Source organism: Manis pentadactyla, chromosome 2 (assembly GCF_030020395.1).
Source record: "Manis pentadactyla isolate mManPen7 chromosome 2, mManPen7.hap1, whole genome shotgun sequence".
In the NCBI taxonomy this organism is placed as follows: Eukaryota; Metazoa; Chordata; class Mammalia; order Pholidota; family Manidae; genus Manis; species Manis pentadactyla.
The window spans coordinates 142,572,743-142,592,633 of NC_080020.1; the positions used below are offsets into that span (position 1 = coordinate 142,572,743).

The 19,891-nt window shown below is 47.5% G+C and overlaps 1 protein-coding gene across 3 annotated transcripts in view; it reads right to left on the minus strand.

Moving 5' to 3' along the window:
• The window catches only part of SH3RF3 (SH3 domain containing ring finger 3), a 375,142-nt gene extending 356,484 nt beyond the window's left edge, over positions 1–18,658 (minus strand). For all 3 annotated transcript variants that reach the window (XM_057496861.1, XM_036920514.2, XM_036920537.2), the window contains exon 1: positions 18,099–18,658. In XM_057496861.1, the coding sequence (XP_057352844.1) occupies positions 18,099–18,653 (555 nt within the window). In that variant the 5' untranslated portion in view covers positions 18,654–18,658. The remainder of the gene's footprint in view (positions 1–18,098) is intronic.
• Between the last annotated feature and the right edge of the window lie 1,233 nt (positions 18,659–19,891).

Sequence of the window (19,891 nt, forward strand, 5' to 3'; positions counted from 1 at the left end):
GACATGTACAGACTAAAAGTCAAGGGATGGAAAAACATATTTCAAGCAAACAACAGCGAGAAGAAAGCAGGGGTTGCAGTACTAACATCAGACAAAATAGACTTGAAAACAAAGAAAGTAACAAGAGATAAAGAAGGACACTACATAGTGATAAAGGACTCAGTCCAACAAGAGGATATAACCATTCTAAATATATATGCACCCAACACAGGAGCACCAGCATATGTGAAACAAATACTAACAGAACTAAAGGGGGAAATAGACTGCAATGTATTCATTCTAGGAGACTTCAACACACCACTCACCCCAAAGGATAGATACACCGGGCAGAAAATAAGTAAGGACACGGAAGCACTGAACAACACAGTAGAGCAGATGGACCTAATAGACATCTATAAAACTCTACATCCAAAAGCAACAGGATATACATTCTTCTCAAGTGCACATGGAACATTCTCCAGAATAGACCACATACTAGGCCACAAAAAGAGCCTCAGAAAATTCCAAAAGATTGAAATCCTACCAACCAACTTTTCAGACCACAAAGGCATAAAACTAGAAATAAACTGTACAAAGAAAGCAAAGAGGCTCACAAACACATGGAGGCTTAACAACGCGCTCCTAAATAATCAATGGATCAATGACCAAATCAAAATGGAGATCCAGCAATATATGGAAACAAATGACAACAACAACACTAAGCCCCAACTTCTGTGATACACAGCAAAAGCAGTATTAAGAGGAAAGTATATAGCAATCCAAGCATATTTAAAAAAGGAAGAACAATCCCAAATGAATGGTCTAATGTCACAATTATCGAAATTGGAAAAAGAAGAACAAATGAGACCTAAGGTCAGCAGAAGGAGGGACATAATAAAGATTAGAGAAAAAATAAATAAAATTGAAAAGAATAAAACAATAGCAAAAATCAATGAAACCAAGAGCTGGTTCTTCGAGAAAATTAACAAAATAGATAAGCCTCTAGCCAGACTTATTAAGAAGAAAAGAGAGTCAACAAAAATCAACAGTATCAGAAACGAGAAAGGAAAAATCACGACGGACCCCACAGAAATACAAAGAATTATTAGAGAATACAATGAAAACCTATATGCTAACAAGCTGGGAAACCAAGGAGAAATAGACAACTTCCTAGAAAAATACAACCTTCCAAGACTGACCCAGAAAGAAACAGAAAATCTAAACAGACCAATTATCAGCAACGAAATTGAAGCGGTAATCAAAAAACTACCAAAGAACAAAACCCCCAGGCCAGATGGATTTACCTCGGAATTTTATCAGACATACAGGAAAGACATAATACCCATTCTCCTTAAAGTTTTCTAAAAAATAGAGGAGGAGGGGATACTCCCAAACTCATTCTATGAAGCTAACATCACCCTAATACCAAAACCAGGCAAAGACCCCACCAAAAAAGAAAACTGCAGACCAATATCCCTGATAAACATAGATGCAAAAATACTCAACAAAATATTAGCAAACCGAATTCAACAATACATCAAAAGGATCATACACCATGACCAAGTGGGTTTCATCCCAGGGATGCAAGGATGGTACAACATTTGAAATTTCATCAACATCATCTACCACATCAATAAAAAGAAAGACAAAAACCACATTATCATCTCCGTAGATGCTGAAAAAGCATTTGACAAAGTTCAACATCCATTCATGATAAAAACTCTCAGCAAAATGGGAATAGAGGGCAAGTACCTCAACATAATGAAGGCCATCTATGATAAACCCACAGCCAACATTATATTGAACAGTGAGAAGCTGAAAGCATTTCCTCTGAGATCGGGAACTAGACAGGGATGCCCACTCTCCCCACTGTTATTTAACATAGTACTGGAGGTCCTAGACACGGCAATCAGACAAAACAAAGAAATACAAGGAATCCAGATTGGTAAAGAAGAAGTTAAACTGTCACTATTTGCAGATGACATGATACTGTACATAAAAAACCTTAAAGACTCCACCCAAAACTACTAGAACTGATATCGGAATACAGCAAAGTTGCAGGATACAAAATCAATACACAGAAATCTGTGGCTTTCCTATACACTAACAATGAACCAACAGAAAGAGAAATCAGGAAAACAACTCCATTCACAATTACATCAAAAAAAATAAAATACCTAGGAACAAACCTAACCAAAGAAGTGAAAGACTTTTACTCTGAAAACTACAAGTCACTCTTAAGAGAAATTAAAGGGGACACTAACAGATGGAAACTCATCCCATGCTCCTGGCTAGGAAGAATTAATATCGTCAAAATGGCCATCCAGCCCAAAGCAATATACAGATTTGATGCAATCCCTATGAAACTACCAGCAACATTCTTCAATGAACTGGAACAAATAATTCAAAAATTCATATGGAAACACCAAAGACCCCGAATAGCCAAAGCAATCCTGAGAAAGAAGAATAAAGTAGGGGATATCTCACTCCCCAACTTCAAGCTCTACTATAAAGCCATAGTAATCAAGACAATTTGGTACTGGCACAAGAGCAGAGCCACAGACCAATGGAACAGACTAGAGAATCCAGACATTAACCCAGACATATATGGTCAATTAATATTTGATAAAGGAACCATGGACATACAATGGCGAAATGACAGTCTCTTCAACAGATGGTGCTGGCAAAACTGGACAGCTACATGTAGGAGAATGAAACTGGACCATTGTCTAACCCCATATACAAAAGTAAACTCAAAATGGATCAAAGACCTGAATGTAAGTCATGAAACCATTAAACTCTTGGAAGAAAACATAGGCAAAAACCTCTTAGACATAAACATGAGTGACCTCTTCTTGAACATATCTCCCCAGACAAGGAAAACAACAGCAAAAATGAATAAGTGGGACTATATTAAGCTGAAAAGCTTCTGTACAGCAAAAGACACCATCAATAGAATAAGAAGGAACCCTACAGTATGGGAGAATATATTTGAAAATGACACATCTGATAAAGGCTTGATGTCCAGAATATATAAAGAGCTCACACGCCTCACAAACAAAAAACAAATAACCCACTTAAAAAATGGGCAGAGGAACTGAACAGACAGTTCTCCAAAAAAGAAATACAGATGGCCAACAGACACATGAAAAGATGCTCCACATCGCTAATTATCAGAGAAATGCAAATTAAAACTACAATGAGGTATCACCTCACACCAGTAAGGATGGCTGCCATCCAAAAGACAAACAACAACAAATGTTGGCGAGGCTGTGGAGAAAGGGGAACCCTCCTACACTGCTGGTGGGAATGTAAGTTAGTTCAACCATTGTGGAAAGCAGTATGGAGGTACATCAAAATGCTCAAAACAGACCTACCATTTGACCCAGGAATTGCACTCCTAGGAATTTACCCTAAGAATGCAGCAATCAAGTATGAGAAAGATCAGTGCACCCCTATGTTTATCGCAGCACTATTTACAATAGCCAAGAATTGGAAGCAACCTAAATGTCCATCGATAGATGAATGGATAAAGAAGATGTGGTACATATACACAATGGAATACTACTCAGCTATAAGAAAAGGTCAAATCCAACCATTTGTAGCAACATGGATGGAGCTGGAGGGTATTATGCTCAGTGAAACAAGCCAAGCAGAGAAAGAGAAATACCAAATGATTTCACTTATCTGTGGAATATAAGAACAAAGGAAAAACTGAAGGAACAAAACAGCAGCAGAATCACAGAACTCAAGAATGGACTAACAGGTACCAAAGGGAAAGGGACTGGGGAGGATGGGTGGGTAGGGAGGGATAAGGGCAGGGAAGTAGGGGGGTATTAATATTAGCATGCATGGGGGGGTAGGAGAAAAGGGAGGGCTGTACAACACAGAGAAGGCAAGTAGTGATTCTACAACATTTTGCTATGCTGATGGACAGTGACTGTAAAGGGGTTTATAGGGGGGACCTAGTATAGGGGAGAGCCTAGTAAACATAATATTCGTCATGTAAGTGTAGATTAGTGATACCAAAAAAAAAAAAAAGGGCAGTTCCTGTGTGGTAACCTCCAATGAGTTCTACACAAGAGTATAAAGGGCATATAAAAGTGTAGGCAAAGGGTCTGTTTGTGTTTATACAGAGGATCAAAGCCTAATTGGGCTACCCCGAAAATGAACTAAGATACAATATGAAAAAGAACTTCCAACATCAGCACTCTCTGGAAGACTCATGCCAGAAGATGATCATCAAAAAACTCCAACAAAGATCCACGCACTGCTACAGCTGTAGATGCACTCATCCCACCAGTTCCTGGACTTGCCATGGGAATGAGGAAGGAGATATCTAAGCTGGCCTGTGAATACAGTAAAACAACAAATTTGACTGGATCTATACTGTTGGAACTCAATCAAGAATTTGGAGAAGTGCAAATTGTAGCGCTCCAAAATCTTACAACTACAGACTATTTACTGTTAAAAGAACATATGGGATGTGAACATTCCCCAGGAATGGGTTGTTTTAATTTGTCTGATTTCTCTCAGACTGTTCAAGTTCAGTTGGACAATATCCACCATATCATAGATAAGTTTTCACAAATGCCTAAGGTGCCTAACTGGTTTTCTTGGTTTCACTGGAGATGGCTGGTAATTACAGGTATGCTTTGGTTATGTAACTATACTCCTATTATGTTAATGTGTGTGTGCAATTTAAGTAGTAGTTTAAAACCTATACATGCTGAAGTTACTCTACAAGAAGATATGTCAAAGAAATAATCAATCTTCCCATGTTTTCTTCCACCTGCTACTTCTATAGCTTTTCTTCTTCCTTCGTAATTACAACCCTTAAATAGAATTCGTGCCTCATATCAAATTTACTGAGTATCATAATTCTTCCAAGTGGTAAAGATACCTCAAGACAAATGCTGGGCATAGAAGCTACAGGGCATAAATATGCAAAGAAGTAAAAAGCTAACCATTTCAAACAATAAGGCTTCTCTCTCACTTACCAACTTTACATTTCCCTGTATGGCCCCGGAAGATGACTGGTTAGCCAGAGACGGGTAAGATTCCTCAAGGGAGGAACAACCTAAGACAGGCACAGTCACAGGGGGGTCATCAGGTGAGAAATTGGGGATCAACAGAGGTGAGGCTTAGAACCTCACCCCCCCTGTTCTGACAGAAATCTCCTGCATACGTGGATGTTTTATTGCCCTTGTCCAGCTTGGATTAACACATAGTCTACAGGCACACACCTGATCATCTACATTTGCTCTCTTACAACACTAAACTATGTTTTCTAGCTTTATCTCGTATCTACCTACCACTTCAGCATTTTATTAAAAATAATAATAATAGAGAAATGTGGTATCCACATATAAATCAAGTATAAAAATCAAATGAGTATTCATATTTGAACTGACTGTTTATAGTTCATGATGCATGAGCAAAACCAAAAGTTTCTGTGATGACTGCCCTTGTACTGTTCACCATGTAACTTATTCACTATGTAAGAATTTGTTCTCCACATAAGAACTTGTTCGTTATGCTTCAGAAGACTGGAGACTGATGAAAATTAGGCTTGGGGTGGATTAATGATTGTGCATTGAGCATTGACTCCCCTATACAGAATTTTATTGTTGTTAACAACCATTTGATCAATAAATATGAGAGATGCCCTCACAAAAAAAAAAAAAAAGTACACACTTCCAATTGTAAAATAAATATGTAACTGGGATGTAATGTATAGCATAAGGAATATAGTCAAAATATTGTAACAACTTGGTATGGTGATAGCTGGTACCTAGAATTATCATGTATATAAATGTTGAATCACTGTGTTGTACACCTGAAACTAATGTAATGTAATACTGTGTGTCAACTACCCTTCAATAAAAAATAATTATCTATAAAAAAAAAGAAGAAAATATAAGGCTACAAATAAACACCTGCTCCTGTGAAGAACATCTGTGGAAAGAGTGTGGGTGGGGAGGGGGCAGCCAGCAGGGAAATGGGGGTGCATGGGTTATCAAGTGTGAAGGCAGCAGAATCTAGCAGGGGCCCTGGGACAAGGGGTTGATTCAGCACCGTGGGCTGCTCCAGGCTGGGACATACCACCCAGCCCACTGGGCTTTCCCACCAGGGCAGCCCTGAGATGAAGCCCGGCCAGAGCCGTGGGGACACACCAGAGACACCCAGGAGCTGGGGGAACTGGAGAGAGACCAGTGAGGCCAGGAGAGAGAGGTGATGAGGCAGAGGAAGTTGCCCCTGAGACCTCTCCTGGTGAGAGCAGGGAAGGCCTGTACTGCCTAAGGACCCCCAAAGAGGGATGCAGAGCCTCTCAGGCTGGTATGACCTGGCCGGGTGTGTCCCCCAGGCCACCACCAGGAGCATCAGGCTGCACACCCGGGTCCGCTCATCCAAAGGCAAAAATCGCTGTCACACAAACTCGGTGCAATGGCGGGGTAATGAAAATGTCCTCGTCCAGGGGCACACTGGCCCTGCGCAGCACAGGGAGCCCAGCAGGCATGGAAGGAGAGGCAGCCCTGGCCTGGCCTGGCCTGGCCGTGGCAGCGCACCCAGTCCCCTCCGCAGCTGCTTAGCACATGAGGAGAGCGCCGTGATTCGCTGAGCCAGAGGCGGCAGCGCAGCAGGGCAGAGGCCCGGCTGTCCGGGAAGCCGGATGCCAGCACCACAGCCCTGTTGGGAGAGCACGCAGTCCACAGAAGCAGGCAGAGAAGAGAGAACACGGAGACAGGCTGAGGATGCTACAGCAGACCAGAAAAGGTGTGCTCCAGAGAAAAGGGCCTTTAGAGACTGGGCTGAGGTGGGTGGGCTGCTGGCTGACATTTTTTCACCTGGATGAGGCAGGCTGGGCCAGGGTCACCAGCCTGATGCTGAATGACCCCCTCATTATGGACACTGCATGGTGCCCATGCCACCTCAGAAGCACCTAAGTCCCCAGGTATCCTCGGGGAGTAACAGAAGTCCCCTCGGTCCCCAGGACCACCCACAGAGGGTGAACGCCCCCCAGATGGGCAGCCAGGGGTTACAGAAGAAAGGGATTCAAACTTGTGAGGTTGATTTTGGCAACTACAGCACGGACTGGGAAACCCATACACCAGGGCCAGACCGTGGGTGCCGAGCATTTAGAACCAGTGCGCAGACTGGTTAGAGACATTGGGTAAACACTACAATTAATATCCACCCCTCCCCTGCACAACTGGCCAGGAGCCCTGTGAGTATGTATGCCTTTTGCTGAAGGGAAAAAGGAAATTGTATTTCCTATAACACCTAAATAAAAAATGCAAGAAGTTGCTAAAGTTTAGGGAAGACAGACCATCAGTGTGTAAAGGGACCTGAAATGGGACCATGGCTCACAAAGGACAAAGGAAACAGGGGCCAGCAGCTGGTGCTGGACAGATGGTGCCCACTCCACACACCAGCCCCAGACCTTGGCAAGGGGTTGCCCCTGCATGGCGGGCCATGTCCCCTGAGCCCTGGCCTTGCCCTCCGAGTATGGCGGGCCCTGGGTGGACATCCTAGGAGTCCCTACCTCTGGCCAATAAAGCACTCCACTTCGTCAGTGCATCCGTATTTGACACAGGCCTCCTCCACGGGCCTGTGGGCGCAAATCACACACACCACCACCCACAGAGCCACAGGCTGGTGGAGCCTGATCCACACATCTCTGGCATCACCCCCAGGGGTGGGACAGGCTGCCCTCTGTGAAGGACTGACTGTAAAGTGCTGGGGCTGTGATCCACCGCTGAGAAGGCTGTGATACTTGCCTGGCATGAGGCATCCCGACAACAGGGATGCAAGTTCTCAGAATCAAGACCATCACCTCATTTGAGATGTTGGGGCAACAACTGAACTCCATGAAAAGGGCTACTGCAGAGCAGATGTCAAAGCTTGGTTTGTCCAGCGGGGACACCAGATAACTTCCCAAATCCGTAAGAACCACACAACACAAATTCAGCCACAGAAGGCACAAGAGCACTGCTACTCAGCAAAGTAAGAAGGCTGTCCTTTCTCTAGGGCATCTGCCTCTCATTCTGCACATGTTTAGAATACAGACTTGGTCCAGATGACTGTTGCTAATGATGAGATTAACCACAGGCATCATGAACTTGGTAGACAAAGGCGAGCCACTCTGGTTATCTGTTTTAAAGTGATGTTAACTTGCACAGCTACGTGTCCACACCATTCTTGGTGCTCTTCACACTTCACCTTGCACTAACACATCTGGCTTTAATGGCCTTTAGCTATGCTTGGTAAGGAGGAAATAGGTGTAATAGGTGCCATTTGTAGGTTATGCAGAATCTGGAGTATGATTATAAATTGTTAAAGAAGCCAGTGGTTTATCCATAAACAGAAAATATCTACTTCTTACATAGAAATTTCTAAAACATGTGTAGGGACAGGTGGTGTTGCTTCAGTTTAGTGCAGAGAAGAAATGAAGGCTGGGAGCTTAGCGGTCATTGCTGACAATTCAGCACCGCTTTGCTGGCGTGCGTGGGGTCCTGTTTGCTGCCCAGGTGCCAAGCAAATTCTGGGTCACTTTCTAAAGGCCAATATAATTTTTATTCCCTGCTTACTGTGGTGCCTGGTACATAGGAGGCACTCCAATATGTACCCAGCTAAGTGGAAGAGAGAAATGCATTGGGGCCCTCTGTCAGGAACTCCTGTGCCGCAGCCTGGCTCACTCCTGTGAGCGCCCTTGGGGATGTGCTCTCTGCCCTCAGCTCCAGGAGTATGGGACATTTGCATGCACTCCTGGAGCCCGCGTGTTTTTGTCTCTTACTACTTCTCCTGAACCCCTGCAGCATATCCTAATGCATTTAAACTCATATAAATTCACGTGAGCATTATCCACACATTACATTGAGCAGAAACGCAAACATCATAATATCTTCACATCTGCAGATGAGCATCAGTTAACCACACACACACACCTGGAAGTCGAGAGAAACAACTCCTCTCAGGCGCCTTTGTGATTTTCCAAAGGACCATGGCATCTCTAAACCTCCATAAGCCATCAAGGGCCAAAGTCAAGTTTAAAGAAGGCAGCAACCTGTTAGCAGAATCCGAATTGTGCCAACTACTTCATAGGCTTTTTTATTCTACCTCTGCTCAGTGGGAGAGGGAGCCCCACATTATAGAGTGCTAGCACAGTTTTTAAACCATTCACTGCCGTCAATACCTTCAGTTTGACACCCTGTTCTTTTAAGGTTAATTAGAATTCCAAAAGGATACATATCAAGCATGCATTTCTAATTCATCAAATCTGCAGACCTTCCAAGCAAGGCAAATCTGATATAAAGTGACCTTGACCTCTTCAAGAGGTGCTATAAAGAGCATTCTCCCCAACTAAATCATTGATGATGTTTGATTTCAAAAATGTGCCTCAAAAAAGAGTGTGTTAACTGCAAAAATAGAGATTAAATGCAGATTGAGCTGAAATACACACTTGAAGCAACTGTGTGACTGAGGCCCAGTTTCATTGTGCTCCAGCGAGCAAGCAGGCTCTCAGGGCAGGGTGTAATTCTGCTCAGCTCCCCCACCCTGGGCAGCCTAATTCTAGGCAGTTGTAGACTAGGCTATTGTGCCCTGCACATGAAGGAGGTGGGCTTCGTCTGAGCCCGCCCACAGGTATGGTGACGGCGCAGGCTTACTTTCCCTGCTGCCTTTCAAGAACAGATCATAGTTTGGCTTCTTTCACTGTAACGAAGCCTGTAAGGATGAGCAACACTGACTCTGTTTATAAACCTCAAGTTCATGACAAAGATAAAACTTGAAAGCAATTTAAAGGTGAGACAAACAGATTCAAGCACCTGGCTTAGATGCCCATTAATGCTCAACACCCAGACACCATAACAGGCTGACTGAATTTGAAGGCAAAGCACAGTATCAGAGTCCACATACACACACACACACACACACCCTTAACTCAGGGTGCCGTCTAAGTGACTCCATGGGCGGTAAGGCAGGCCCTGTGCAGTGGGCCTCATTGATGATACAAGATTTTGAGATTTTTGTATTAGTAACGGGCACTGAAAAACAGCCAATTACATGTGCTAGGCACTGCGTGGGCATGGTCTCATTTATCCCGTAATGCAGATAAGGACACCTAATTCACTGATAAGAAGCTAAACCATTAGCTAAAAAAAGCTAACCCATTTGCCTAGGGCATGCAGTGAAGAAGAGAGTAGCTCAAGATTAAAGCCATCTGTGCTGGGGCTCCCAACTCCTGTGCCACTCGTGGCCACCCACCAAGTCCCAGGTCCCTACCTCTTAGCTGCCTTCCTCGCAGGACTCAGCCTAGGAGCCTGTGTTCAGGCTCCAGCCTGGGATGCATCCCTGGCCCCTGAGGGGTGAGAGGCAGTGCATGAAGGTGGCCAACTCACGGTTTGCTCAGGACTTAGCGAACAGGAGAGGGAGACCCTCTTTCCTCTGCTTTTGAGTGCTATCAGGGAGACATGCTGCTGGGCCCCTGCACCTGTCTTCAGATTCAGTGGGTGGGGCTTAGACCACATGGTGGCAGCACAGGAGGACCGTGTGTGCATCCCTGCAGACAGAATGGAGTCCCCTGGAATCCCCATTCGGACCCCAGATGTGGGCTCACATTGTTGCATGGGGCTGCCTGTGACTTGCGCCCATGGCCAGAACGGATATGATGCCCTTTGCTCAAGGCCACATTACTCTGCATGGGTCCTGCCAGTTGCCCAGGAGCCCTAGAACCTGGGTTTGCCAGGAGGTGGCTGAGTGAGAAGAGCACGGGCAGCCACAGGCAGAGTGCACCCAGGGGGCCTCAGTCTCCCATCACCTGGGTTTGTCAGTAAGAGGATTCATCTAACCACCAAGCTATTAGCAGAGAGCTGAAGCTCATCTTTCAACTATACCCCTATTAACTGTATGCCTGGAAGCAAGGAAGCCCGACACCTCAGCACCCAATCCACTTGACGACTACCTTGCTGAGCCCTGGTATGGAACAGGGGGACGCATAAGTCATCTGACACACCCAGCACATGCAGGTGCTCGGGACGGTAACTTTAGATTACTCACCAGCCAGCCACAGGCTGAAACACAACACTGCACTGAGTCTCAGAGGTTTCCACAGCCAGAGAGCCTGCTGGAAACAGGTCCCAAAGGACTTCGCTGTGACTCCTCTGTCACGTCTCCAAAGGCCAGGGTCTGGAGCTTGTCATCACGGTGACCACAGGTCAATCCGTTGCCTACTCTCCTGCAAGCTGTCTGGCTTTCTATGTGGGCCTTCAGGGGCTGGGCCTTTTCCTCGGAAGTCCTTATTACAGCCAAGGCCAAAACATAGCAGTGAGCTGAGTGGAGCAGAGAGGGCAGAGATGGGGCCTGGGAACACATCCTGACCCACTCACATACCAGCTTTCTGACTCGGTCACTTGCCCATATCAATCTCTCTGGGTCTCAAAACATACCAACCAATTCTCATGATTATGATGACTTTTTGATGATATAATATATGTCAAAGTGCCCAGCACACGGTAGTTGTTAAAATAGAAAATCTCAAGTATAAGCTGCTCAACTTCCAACTAAGAACACGCAGATTTTCTTCCAGATACAGTGGACACTCTCTGAACGGGCCTCCAACTAGCTGACCAGCTGGACTGGTGGTGCCCCATCTCCACTCAGGGTGGCCTAAGGTGCCCACCCCCACAGAAGGCTGCAGGCTGGCTGGCTTCTGCCCAGGCTATCACTCTTGCCAGGGGAGGCCTGAGTACACCCAAGGCCCAGCCATACCCATACAAGTGCACTTATCGCAGCGAATATCAACCTGATCAAGCGTCATGTCAACCAGAGCAGTCTGAGTGCCAATCCAGTCACCCCAAGGAGCACCACACTGACCGCTTAGGGAAATCTCACCAAAGGGAGACTGCATGGAATTGTCAATCGGCCAAGCACAAAAACATAAAACACTGGGGGTGGGTTGTTTAAAGTCTAGGAGATGCTCCGCACAGTTCTTCGAAAGCCTCTTAGTTCTCACTCCATCTGGAGAAACAAATAGACAATCATGAATGAACCGTGCATGCAATTTAAGCTAGAAAGACAAGTTGGAACTGAGAAAAGTCCTTAGCACCTGCATCCAAAAAATGGTGAACAAATACATATATGTGTGTATTTAAAAAATAAAATATTTCATGGATACTGTTTATACAATTCTCCAATTTATTTAGCTTTTGCCATTACTGGGTCCCAGTCACACTGGCTGAGAGATGCAGAAGAGATTTCCATGTAAACTCTCCTGAAGTGCTTCAGCACTCATGTACAAACTAAGTGGGCTCTAACGCCCATGTTTTGTATCATTGAAAGCATCATCCAAGATTGTTATAGTTCTTCTTATTTGTGAAAATGGCTTTGCCCTTAAGCTTCATAGGTTTCTAGAGTGACAACAAAATCCAGCACCCACAGGAGTGTCCCACGCACGGAGCAGAGTAGCCCCTCAATGTCAGCTCCATCAGGAGAGGGCATGCAGGTTCAGCACACCCAGAATGGTGCTTGGCACAGTGTGAGTATGTAGTACGTCCTATGTGTGCCCAACATACAGCAATAGATTTTCAAAAAAAAAAAATTACCAGAAAAATGTTGGAATTGTCTTATATTAGAATCCTTATTAGAGCATATTAAAAAGTATTCTTTCAATTCTCAATTGAGTAATTTAATTAAGGGAACCATAAAATACTTTTAGAAAGACATGTTGCCCTAAAAATCCTTGATCAATGCTAGTTAGGGATGTCAAAGGGGTCACCTTGCAAAACTGTAAAAACAAAACAAAAAACAACTTAGAGAAACACAGCACACATTTAGCAGTAGCAATGGTGCACAGTGCCATTAAAACAGGACTTTTTAAAGATCACTTTAAGAAGTAACACATAGGAGAGAGAACCAAGATGGCGGTGTGAGTAGAGCAGCGGAAATCTCCTCCCAAAACCACATATATTTTTGAAAATACAACAAATACAACTAATCCTAAAAGAGAGACCAGAAGACACAGGACAATAGCCAGACTACATCCACACCAGCAAGAACCCAGCGCCTGGTGAAGGGGGTAAGATACAAGCCATGGCCCGGCAGGACCCAAGCGCCCCTCACCCCAGTTCCCGGCGGGAGGAGAGGAGTTGGAGTGGGGAGGGAGAGGGAGCCCAGGACTGCTGAACACCCAGCCCCAGCCATCCACACCAGAGCGCAGATACAGTGCATGCGTGGGGTGCTGGAAACTAGGAAAACAGGACAGTAAGACCTGTGAGCGGGTCCCCGCAGCCAGTGCCCCGGGGACAAAGAAAAACGAGTGCTTTTTGAAAGTGTCTTAAAGGGACAGGGACCCCACAGCTGGACGGAAGTGCCCAAGGACACTTAGCCTAGCAGCTGGGAATCACGGGGAACTCTGGGCACCCGAACCCCCGCAGCGCAGCGTGGAGGTCCCTCACCACGATAAACAGCCTCCCGCCTGTTCCCCCTCCGACGCGGCTCCGCCATATCGGAACAGCAGCCTGAGGCAGGCCACACTCACAGCAACCGCAGAGCTAAATAAACTCCATAGGGTCGGGCAAGATCAGAAGCCCTGTCTGCATGCAGCTGCCCAGCAGAAGCCGCTAGAGGCCGCTGTTCTCCCAGGAGAGGAAAGCCACAAACTGGCAAGAAGGGACTTTCTCATACCCAACACACGCGCCAGCTCCCCACAAATACCTCTATTGCCATGAAAAGGCAGAAGAAATTGATACAGACCAAGATCACAGAGGCAAACCCTGAGAAGGAGATAGACCTAACCAGTCTTCCTGAAAAAGAATTAAAAATAAAGCTCATAACCATGATGATGGAGCTGCAGAGAAATATGCAAGATCTAAGGGATGATGTCCAGAAGGAGATTACAGAAATGAAACAATCTCTGGAAGGATTTATAAGCATAATAGATAAGATGCAAGAGGCCATTGATGGAATAGAAACCAGAGAACAGGAATTCATAGAAGCTGACACAGAGAGAGATAAAAGGATCTCCAGGAATGAAACAATATTAAGAGAACTGTGTGACCAATCCAAAAGGAACAATATCTGCATTATGGGGGTACCAGAAGAAGAACAGAGAGAGAAAGGGATAGAAAGTGTATTTGAAGAAATAATTGCTGAAAACTTCCCCAAACTGGGGGAGGAAATAATCAATCAGACCATAGAAGTGTACAGAACTCCCAACAGAAAGGTCCCAAGGAGGACAACACCAAGACACATAATAATTAAAATGGCAAAGATCAAGGACAAGGACAGTTTTAAAGGCAACTAGAGAGAGGAAAAAGGTCACCTATAAAGGAAAACCCATCAGGTTATCATCAGACTTCTCAACAGAAACAATATAGGCCAGAAGAGAATGGCATGATATATTTAATGCAATGAAAGAGAAGGGCCTTGAACCAAGAATACTGTATCCAGCACGACTATCATTTAAATATGAAGGAGGGATTAAACAATTCCCAGACAAGCAAAAGTTGAGGGAATTTGCCTCCCACAAACCACCTCTACGGGTATTTTAGAGGGACTGCTCTAGATGGGAGCACTCCTCAGACTAAATAGATGTCCCCAGAGAAAATAAAATCACAGCAAAGAAAGCAGACCAAACAAATACTAACTAAAGGCAAAAAATAAAAATCAACTACCCACAAAAGCAGTTAAAGGAAGCACAAAAGAGCACAGAATTAAACAACCAACATATAAAGAACGGAGGAGGAGGACTAAGAAGGGCAAGAATCACCAGACAGTGTTTAAAATAGCTCAATAAGCGAGTTAAGTTAGACAGTAAGATACTAAAGAAGCTAACCTTGAACCTTTGGCAACCACGAATCTAAAGCCTGCAATGGCAATAAGTACATATCTTTCAATAATCACCCTAAATGTAAATGGACTGAATGCACCAATCAAAAGACACAGAATAATAGAATGGATAAAAAAGCAAGACCCATCTCTATGCTGCTTACAAGAGACTCACCTCAAACCCAAAGACTATAGGAACAAAGAAAGACTGAAGTAACAAAACAGCAGCAGAATCATAGAACCTAAGAATGGACTAACAGTTACCAAAGGGAAAGGGACTGGGGAGAAAGGGAGGGAAGGGAGGGATAAGGGTGGGGAAAAAGAAAGGGGGCATTATGATTAGCATGTATAATGTGGGGGGGGGCATGGGGAGGGCTGTTGCAACACAGAGAAGACAAGTAGTGATTCTACAGCATCTTACTATGCTGATGGACAGTATAGTAATGGGGTTTGTGGGGGGGGATTTGGTGAAGGGGGAACCCTAGTAAACATAATATTCTTCATGTAATTGTAGATCAATGACAACAAAACAAATAAATTAATTTAAAAAAAAAAAGAAGTAACACATAATGACAAGCATTTGCCAAGAGGCAAAAGAGAGAGCAGCAGTCCAGACTTTGGACAGTGGGTACTGAGTACCTGGTATAAAACTTTCAAGAGCAGCATAATTAACTGATTCACAACATGCCTCATCTCAAATGGCTGTGGTGTAAGCAGAGCTGAGGGGCTCCGCTAACCAGTTATACGATTCCAAGTGACTGGTGATAATCAAAACTCTGATGGTATAGATGCAAGTGAAGAGTGTGAGAGAAAATTGTATCATGAACTCCAGGTAGAACCAAACAGGAATTAACACATCTTTTACACAACACATTCCCCATGTCTAACCATAACTAAATTAATAGACAACCTAAGCAGATATTTATTTACATGCCTGAAAAGTTTACATATCCCAGCTGGCCCAAAAGAAGGCTAGAAGAGCTTCTTGTAGGAAAACAGCAGACTGTCTTGTATTTATGGTCTCCTGCTACTAAAAGATGTATGACATCTGCTGATTAGGAACCCGAGTGCCCATCCACTCAGCGACATGCAGCAACATCCAGCATTCAGCTTTACTGTGAGGAGTCAAGGTCATTCTGACGCACAGTAAAGTGCCAAAAGCCTCCTTGGCAGTAGTTTTCAGCTGAAATCTTTGTTGCCAAACTTACAGGGTTGCTTACTGTGCAACACTGTGCGGGACTTTGCCCAAGAAGATTCCCACCAACTATTAATATATTAATAATCAGTGGATACAAAGCTAGATGATCTTACAGTCTCCACCTCCACTGCTTTTTCCTCTTTGAAAATGATAAAAATACAAGATTGGACGTAATTCAGACTCCTCTTACTGCCCAAATTTAGTCCTTATGAAGTGGGCCTGTGAAGAAAGGATTGAGGGTCACATGTAGTTAACACACCCACAAAAAAGAAAAAATGTGTCCTGAAGTTCCCTAATGCTCAGAGGACCACAGTCTAAATAGTTGCATATGCCTATAGAGAAAGTCAACCAATAATTCCAAAATCCAATTAATTTCCTGCTACTCAGTGTCATTACTAAAAGTTGCAAGTTCAACCCCTTGTGACAATATTTTTAAATGCCACAAATGCCACAGAGTTCGAGGAGCTGCCTGCAGACCATGGCCTTTCACATTTCAGAGCTCCTCACCACCTGATTCCAACCCACTTCACACAAGACGAACTGGGAGGACATCTGTAAATACATGGTCACCAAAATGTTCTAGTGTTTTACTAGGAGCCTCATTCCAAAAGTCACTTAGTTCTCCCATCAGGAAATAACCTGCTTATTTTGTAAATAAAGACCTTTAATTATAATAGATGAAAACAGTGAGGACAGGAAGGAAAAGTTTGAAGATCTGTAACGAGAACTCTTGTAACTGGGTTTAATCACAATTAAAATCAAAGACAAATTACTTAATTCCCCTTCAGCATTGAAGCCAAGTACAAATGTTCCTTGGCTTCTTGACTCCCCATTCTTTCTGATCCATAGCAAAAACCCAGTGTGGCAAAGTATGGCATTATATGCTAGAGCTCAAAGTCTAGGGCTTAAGTTCCTACCCTCAAAGATGTTACAGTACTGAGCAATTCTGATGGAAGAATTTTCCCAGCATTCTAGTACCAAACACATTGGAAGGATTAATTACATGGTTTAGGCACCACCAGATCCTTAAACGGTCAAAAGCAGAGGAATACAAGTGTTTTCTGAACTGAATGGTAATTCCAATAGATCAACAATGTATGTTTTTACCTTTACATGGGTTTTTCTACATTTAAAGGAAACATAAAACATGGGTACTTGTCACTTAAACCAGCAGCATTCCACGGGCTGCCCTCCCCCGATGATAACAGTTCTCAAGATGGCAGAGGCTGTGAAATGACACTTTCTAAATAGCTTTTAAAACAAAAGTACTGAAACCTTCATATAAGGTCCCTAACCAGAGCAGTGAACGCTGTACAGTGCAGTTGCTCGCGGGCGCGCGCACACACAAAATTCCAATAAGGGGCAACGCCAGCCTCCCTAAAGGCGGGAAGAACGAGGGTTTCCTATCAGACCGAGTCCAAGAAGGGCGGAGCTCAGCATTCCTCCTCTTACATTGTAATCTGTGTTCTTACAACCCCCCACGACAACCACACGCTTCCGTCTGCCCAACCCTCCCTCGCCGGCACTCTGGCAGGAGGCCCACGGGTTTCCCAGTGCCAGGCCCAGGGAAACACTAAGCACTAACTCTACCCCAGAGGCTAGTCTGGGGATCCAGGAGAAAACCGTTTTGGGGGAGATGGGAGGGCCCGGCAAGTTGAAAAGATGGGGAAAGGAGCCCGGCCCGCAGAGGGACTGCAGGGTCTGGAGGTGAACAGGGCACAGAAAACGCGGCCGCGCTGTGGGAGGAGGGGTGTTACCCACGCGGGAGCAGGCGGCCGGGTTCCCTGGGATCACAGGCCGTCACAGAGCGAGTGTGGGTGGTGGGAAAGACATTCCAGGAGAAGGGTGCCGAAGGGCAGGAGCAGGCTGTAAGTTCAGAAAGCAGAGGCGGAGTGGGGGAACACTGTCCAGGAGTTGGCAAGTCGGATGTGAAAGGTTCCCTCCCCGAGTCCTCGGAGGGAAGCAAGTTGGACGGAGACGAGCGAGCGAGCGAAGGAGAGCATGGAGCTGGCTCTCTCCTCCCGCTACCCCTATGCCCCCACTCGCGCGCGCACCCACGCACACCCTGGCGCCGCGCCGCCAAGCGGATACCCACCTTTGCCACGGGCGCGCTCCTGCTGGTCGCCAGCTCGCGCAGGCTGGCTGTGGCACTGCCTGCCGCCGTAGGGATGAAGACGGGAGAGCCGGGGTCGCTGCCCGCTGCGCGGCCCGCGCCGCCCGCCGGCCCCGAGGCCGCCCCTGCGCCGGGCCCCGGACGCGCGGGCGGGCTGCCCCCCGGGCTGGCGCCGGCGCGGGGCCGCTGACGGATGCCGTCCAGCAGGCGCACCAGCAGGATATTGGCGGGCAGCTCGTCCACGCTGCAGCCCACCAAGATGCGGCACTCGGGGCAGCGCAGCTCGTGGCGCGAGCACACGATGCTTTCCAGACAGCGGCGGCAGAAGGTATGCTGACACGGCAGCACCTTGGCCGTGGTGTCCAGGCGCTCCAGGCACACAGAGCACTCCAGCAGATCCAGCAGCGACGACTCGTCCATGGCCTCGCCTGCCACCACCCGCCGCCGCCTCCCGCCGGGCCTGTCGTCGTCGCCCTCGCTCTGCGCAGCAGCGGCGGCCGCCTTGGACGCGCACAGCCAGGACGCCCCGAGCAGCATGGGGGAGGCGCCAGCGGCCGCGCGCAGCTGCCTAGGTCCCGGGGCCGGAGCGGAGTCCGCCGCGGGCAGCGGGCGTCAGGATCGCGCCTGGGCGGCGGAGGTGAAGCCCGGCGCCGCCAGCACTTCCGTCACCCCGGCTGCCGCCCGAGGCTGAGACTCGGCGGTGCGAGCGGCGCGCCCACCGGCCTGCGTGGGGACCGGAGTTCAGTTCCGCGCCCCGAGAGCCAGTTCTCTGCCAACCGGGCCCACTCGGTCTTCCTGAGTGAGGTGTCCGCGACTGCCCGCTCCACCTGTCCCGCCGCGTGTCCGCCCGCGCGGGGTCCGGGACGCCGCCGGGCACGACAGTCAGCGGCTTCTGCGCTCGGAGCGGCCGCCCACGGCCGGCAGCCCCGCGGCAGGAAGTGCCAGGAGTGGCCGGTCCAGTCCCCGGGGAGGCCGGGGCGCAGCGTGCGCGCTCCCCCGCGCCGCCTCCATGCGCCCTGAGCCTGGCCGCGAGCCGCTGCCCCCAGCGGGCTCGGCCAGACCCTTGCTTTTTCCTCGGCCGCGAGCACGTGCGCGGGGCGCGCGCGGAGGTCACGGTCACTGAGGGGCGCAGGAAAGCAGACGCCGAGCCCGCTGGTCTCCCTTCGTCCGGAAGAACGCTGGCGGCTAGCCCTGCCCGAGGGCACTTCCAGGGCTCCCGGCCACCCCGCGCGCGCCCTCCAGCGCAGGCTTGGCCCGGTCCCCTCCGGTCGCCCCGAGGTTTCCCCTGGGCTCTCCGCGAGCCTTAGAGAGAGATGCTTCCTCCCGCCGCTGCCGTGAAGGAAAGTTTGGGCGGTGTTATCACTGCTGCCTTCCTCGCCAGCTCCGGCAGGCCATCTGGGGACATTGCCAACCCCTGGGCATCCTCCTGGAAGACGCCCCGGAGCGCTCCCGGTCCGGTCCCCTCTCCAGGCAGCGCGCAGAGATGACAACCCCTGGGCTGTGGATTGGGTGCGGGAACGCCCGCGGAGCCGCAAGGGAGGCGCTGGGTTTAGCGGGGCGCCTCGGGGCCGCTCGGATTCCTCGGGCGCTGCCCCCTGTACCGCACCGCGCGCCGGGCCCCGGCTCCGCGCCGCACCCTTGCCGGCGCCCGCTGAGGCGCAGCCTGCTAAGCTCCGCTCCAGGGTCTCTTCGGGAGCAGCGCAGGAAGGGGATTCGCGCCTCCTTCCCAGCGCGGGGCTTCATTCGGGAGCGTCAGAGCAGCGGAAGTGCGTACG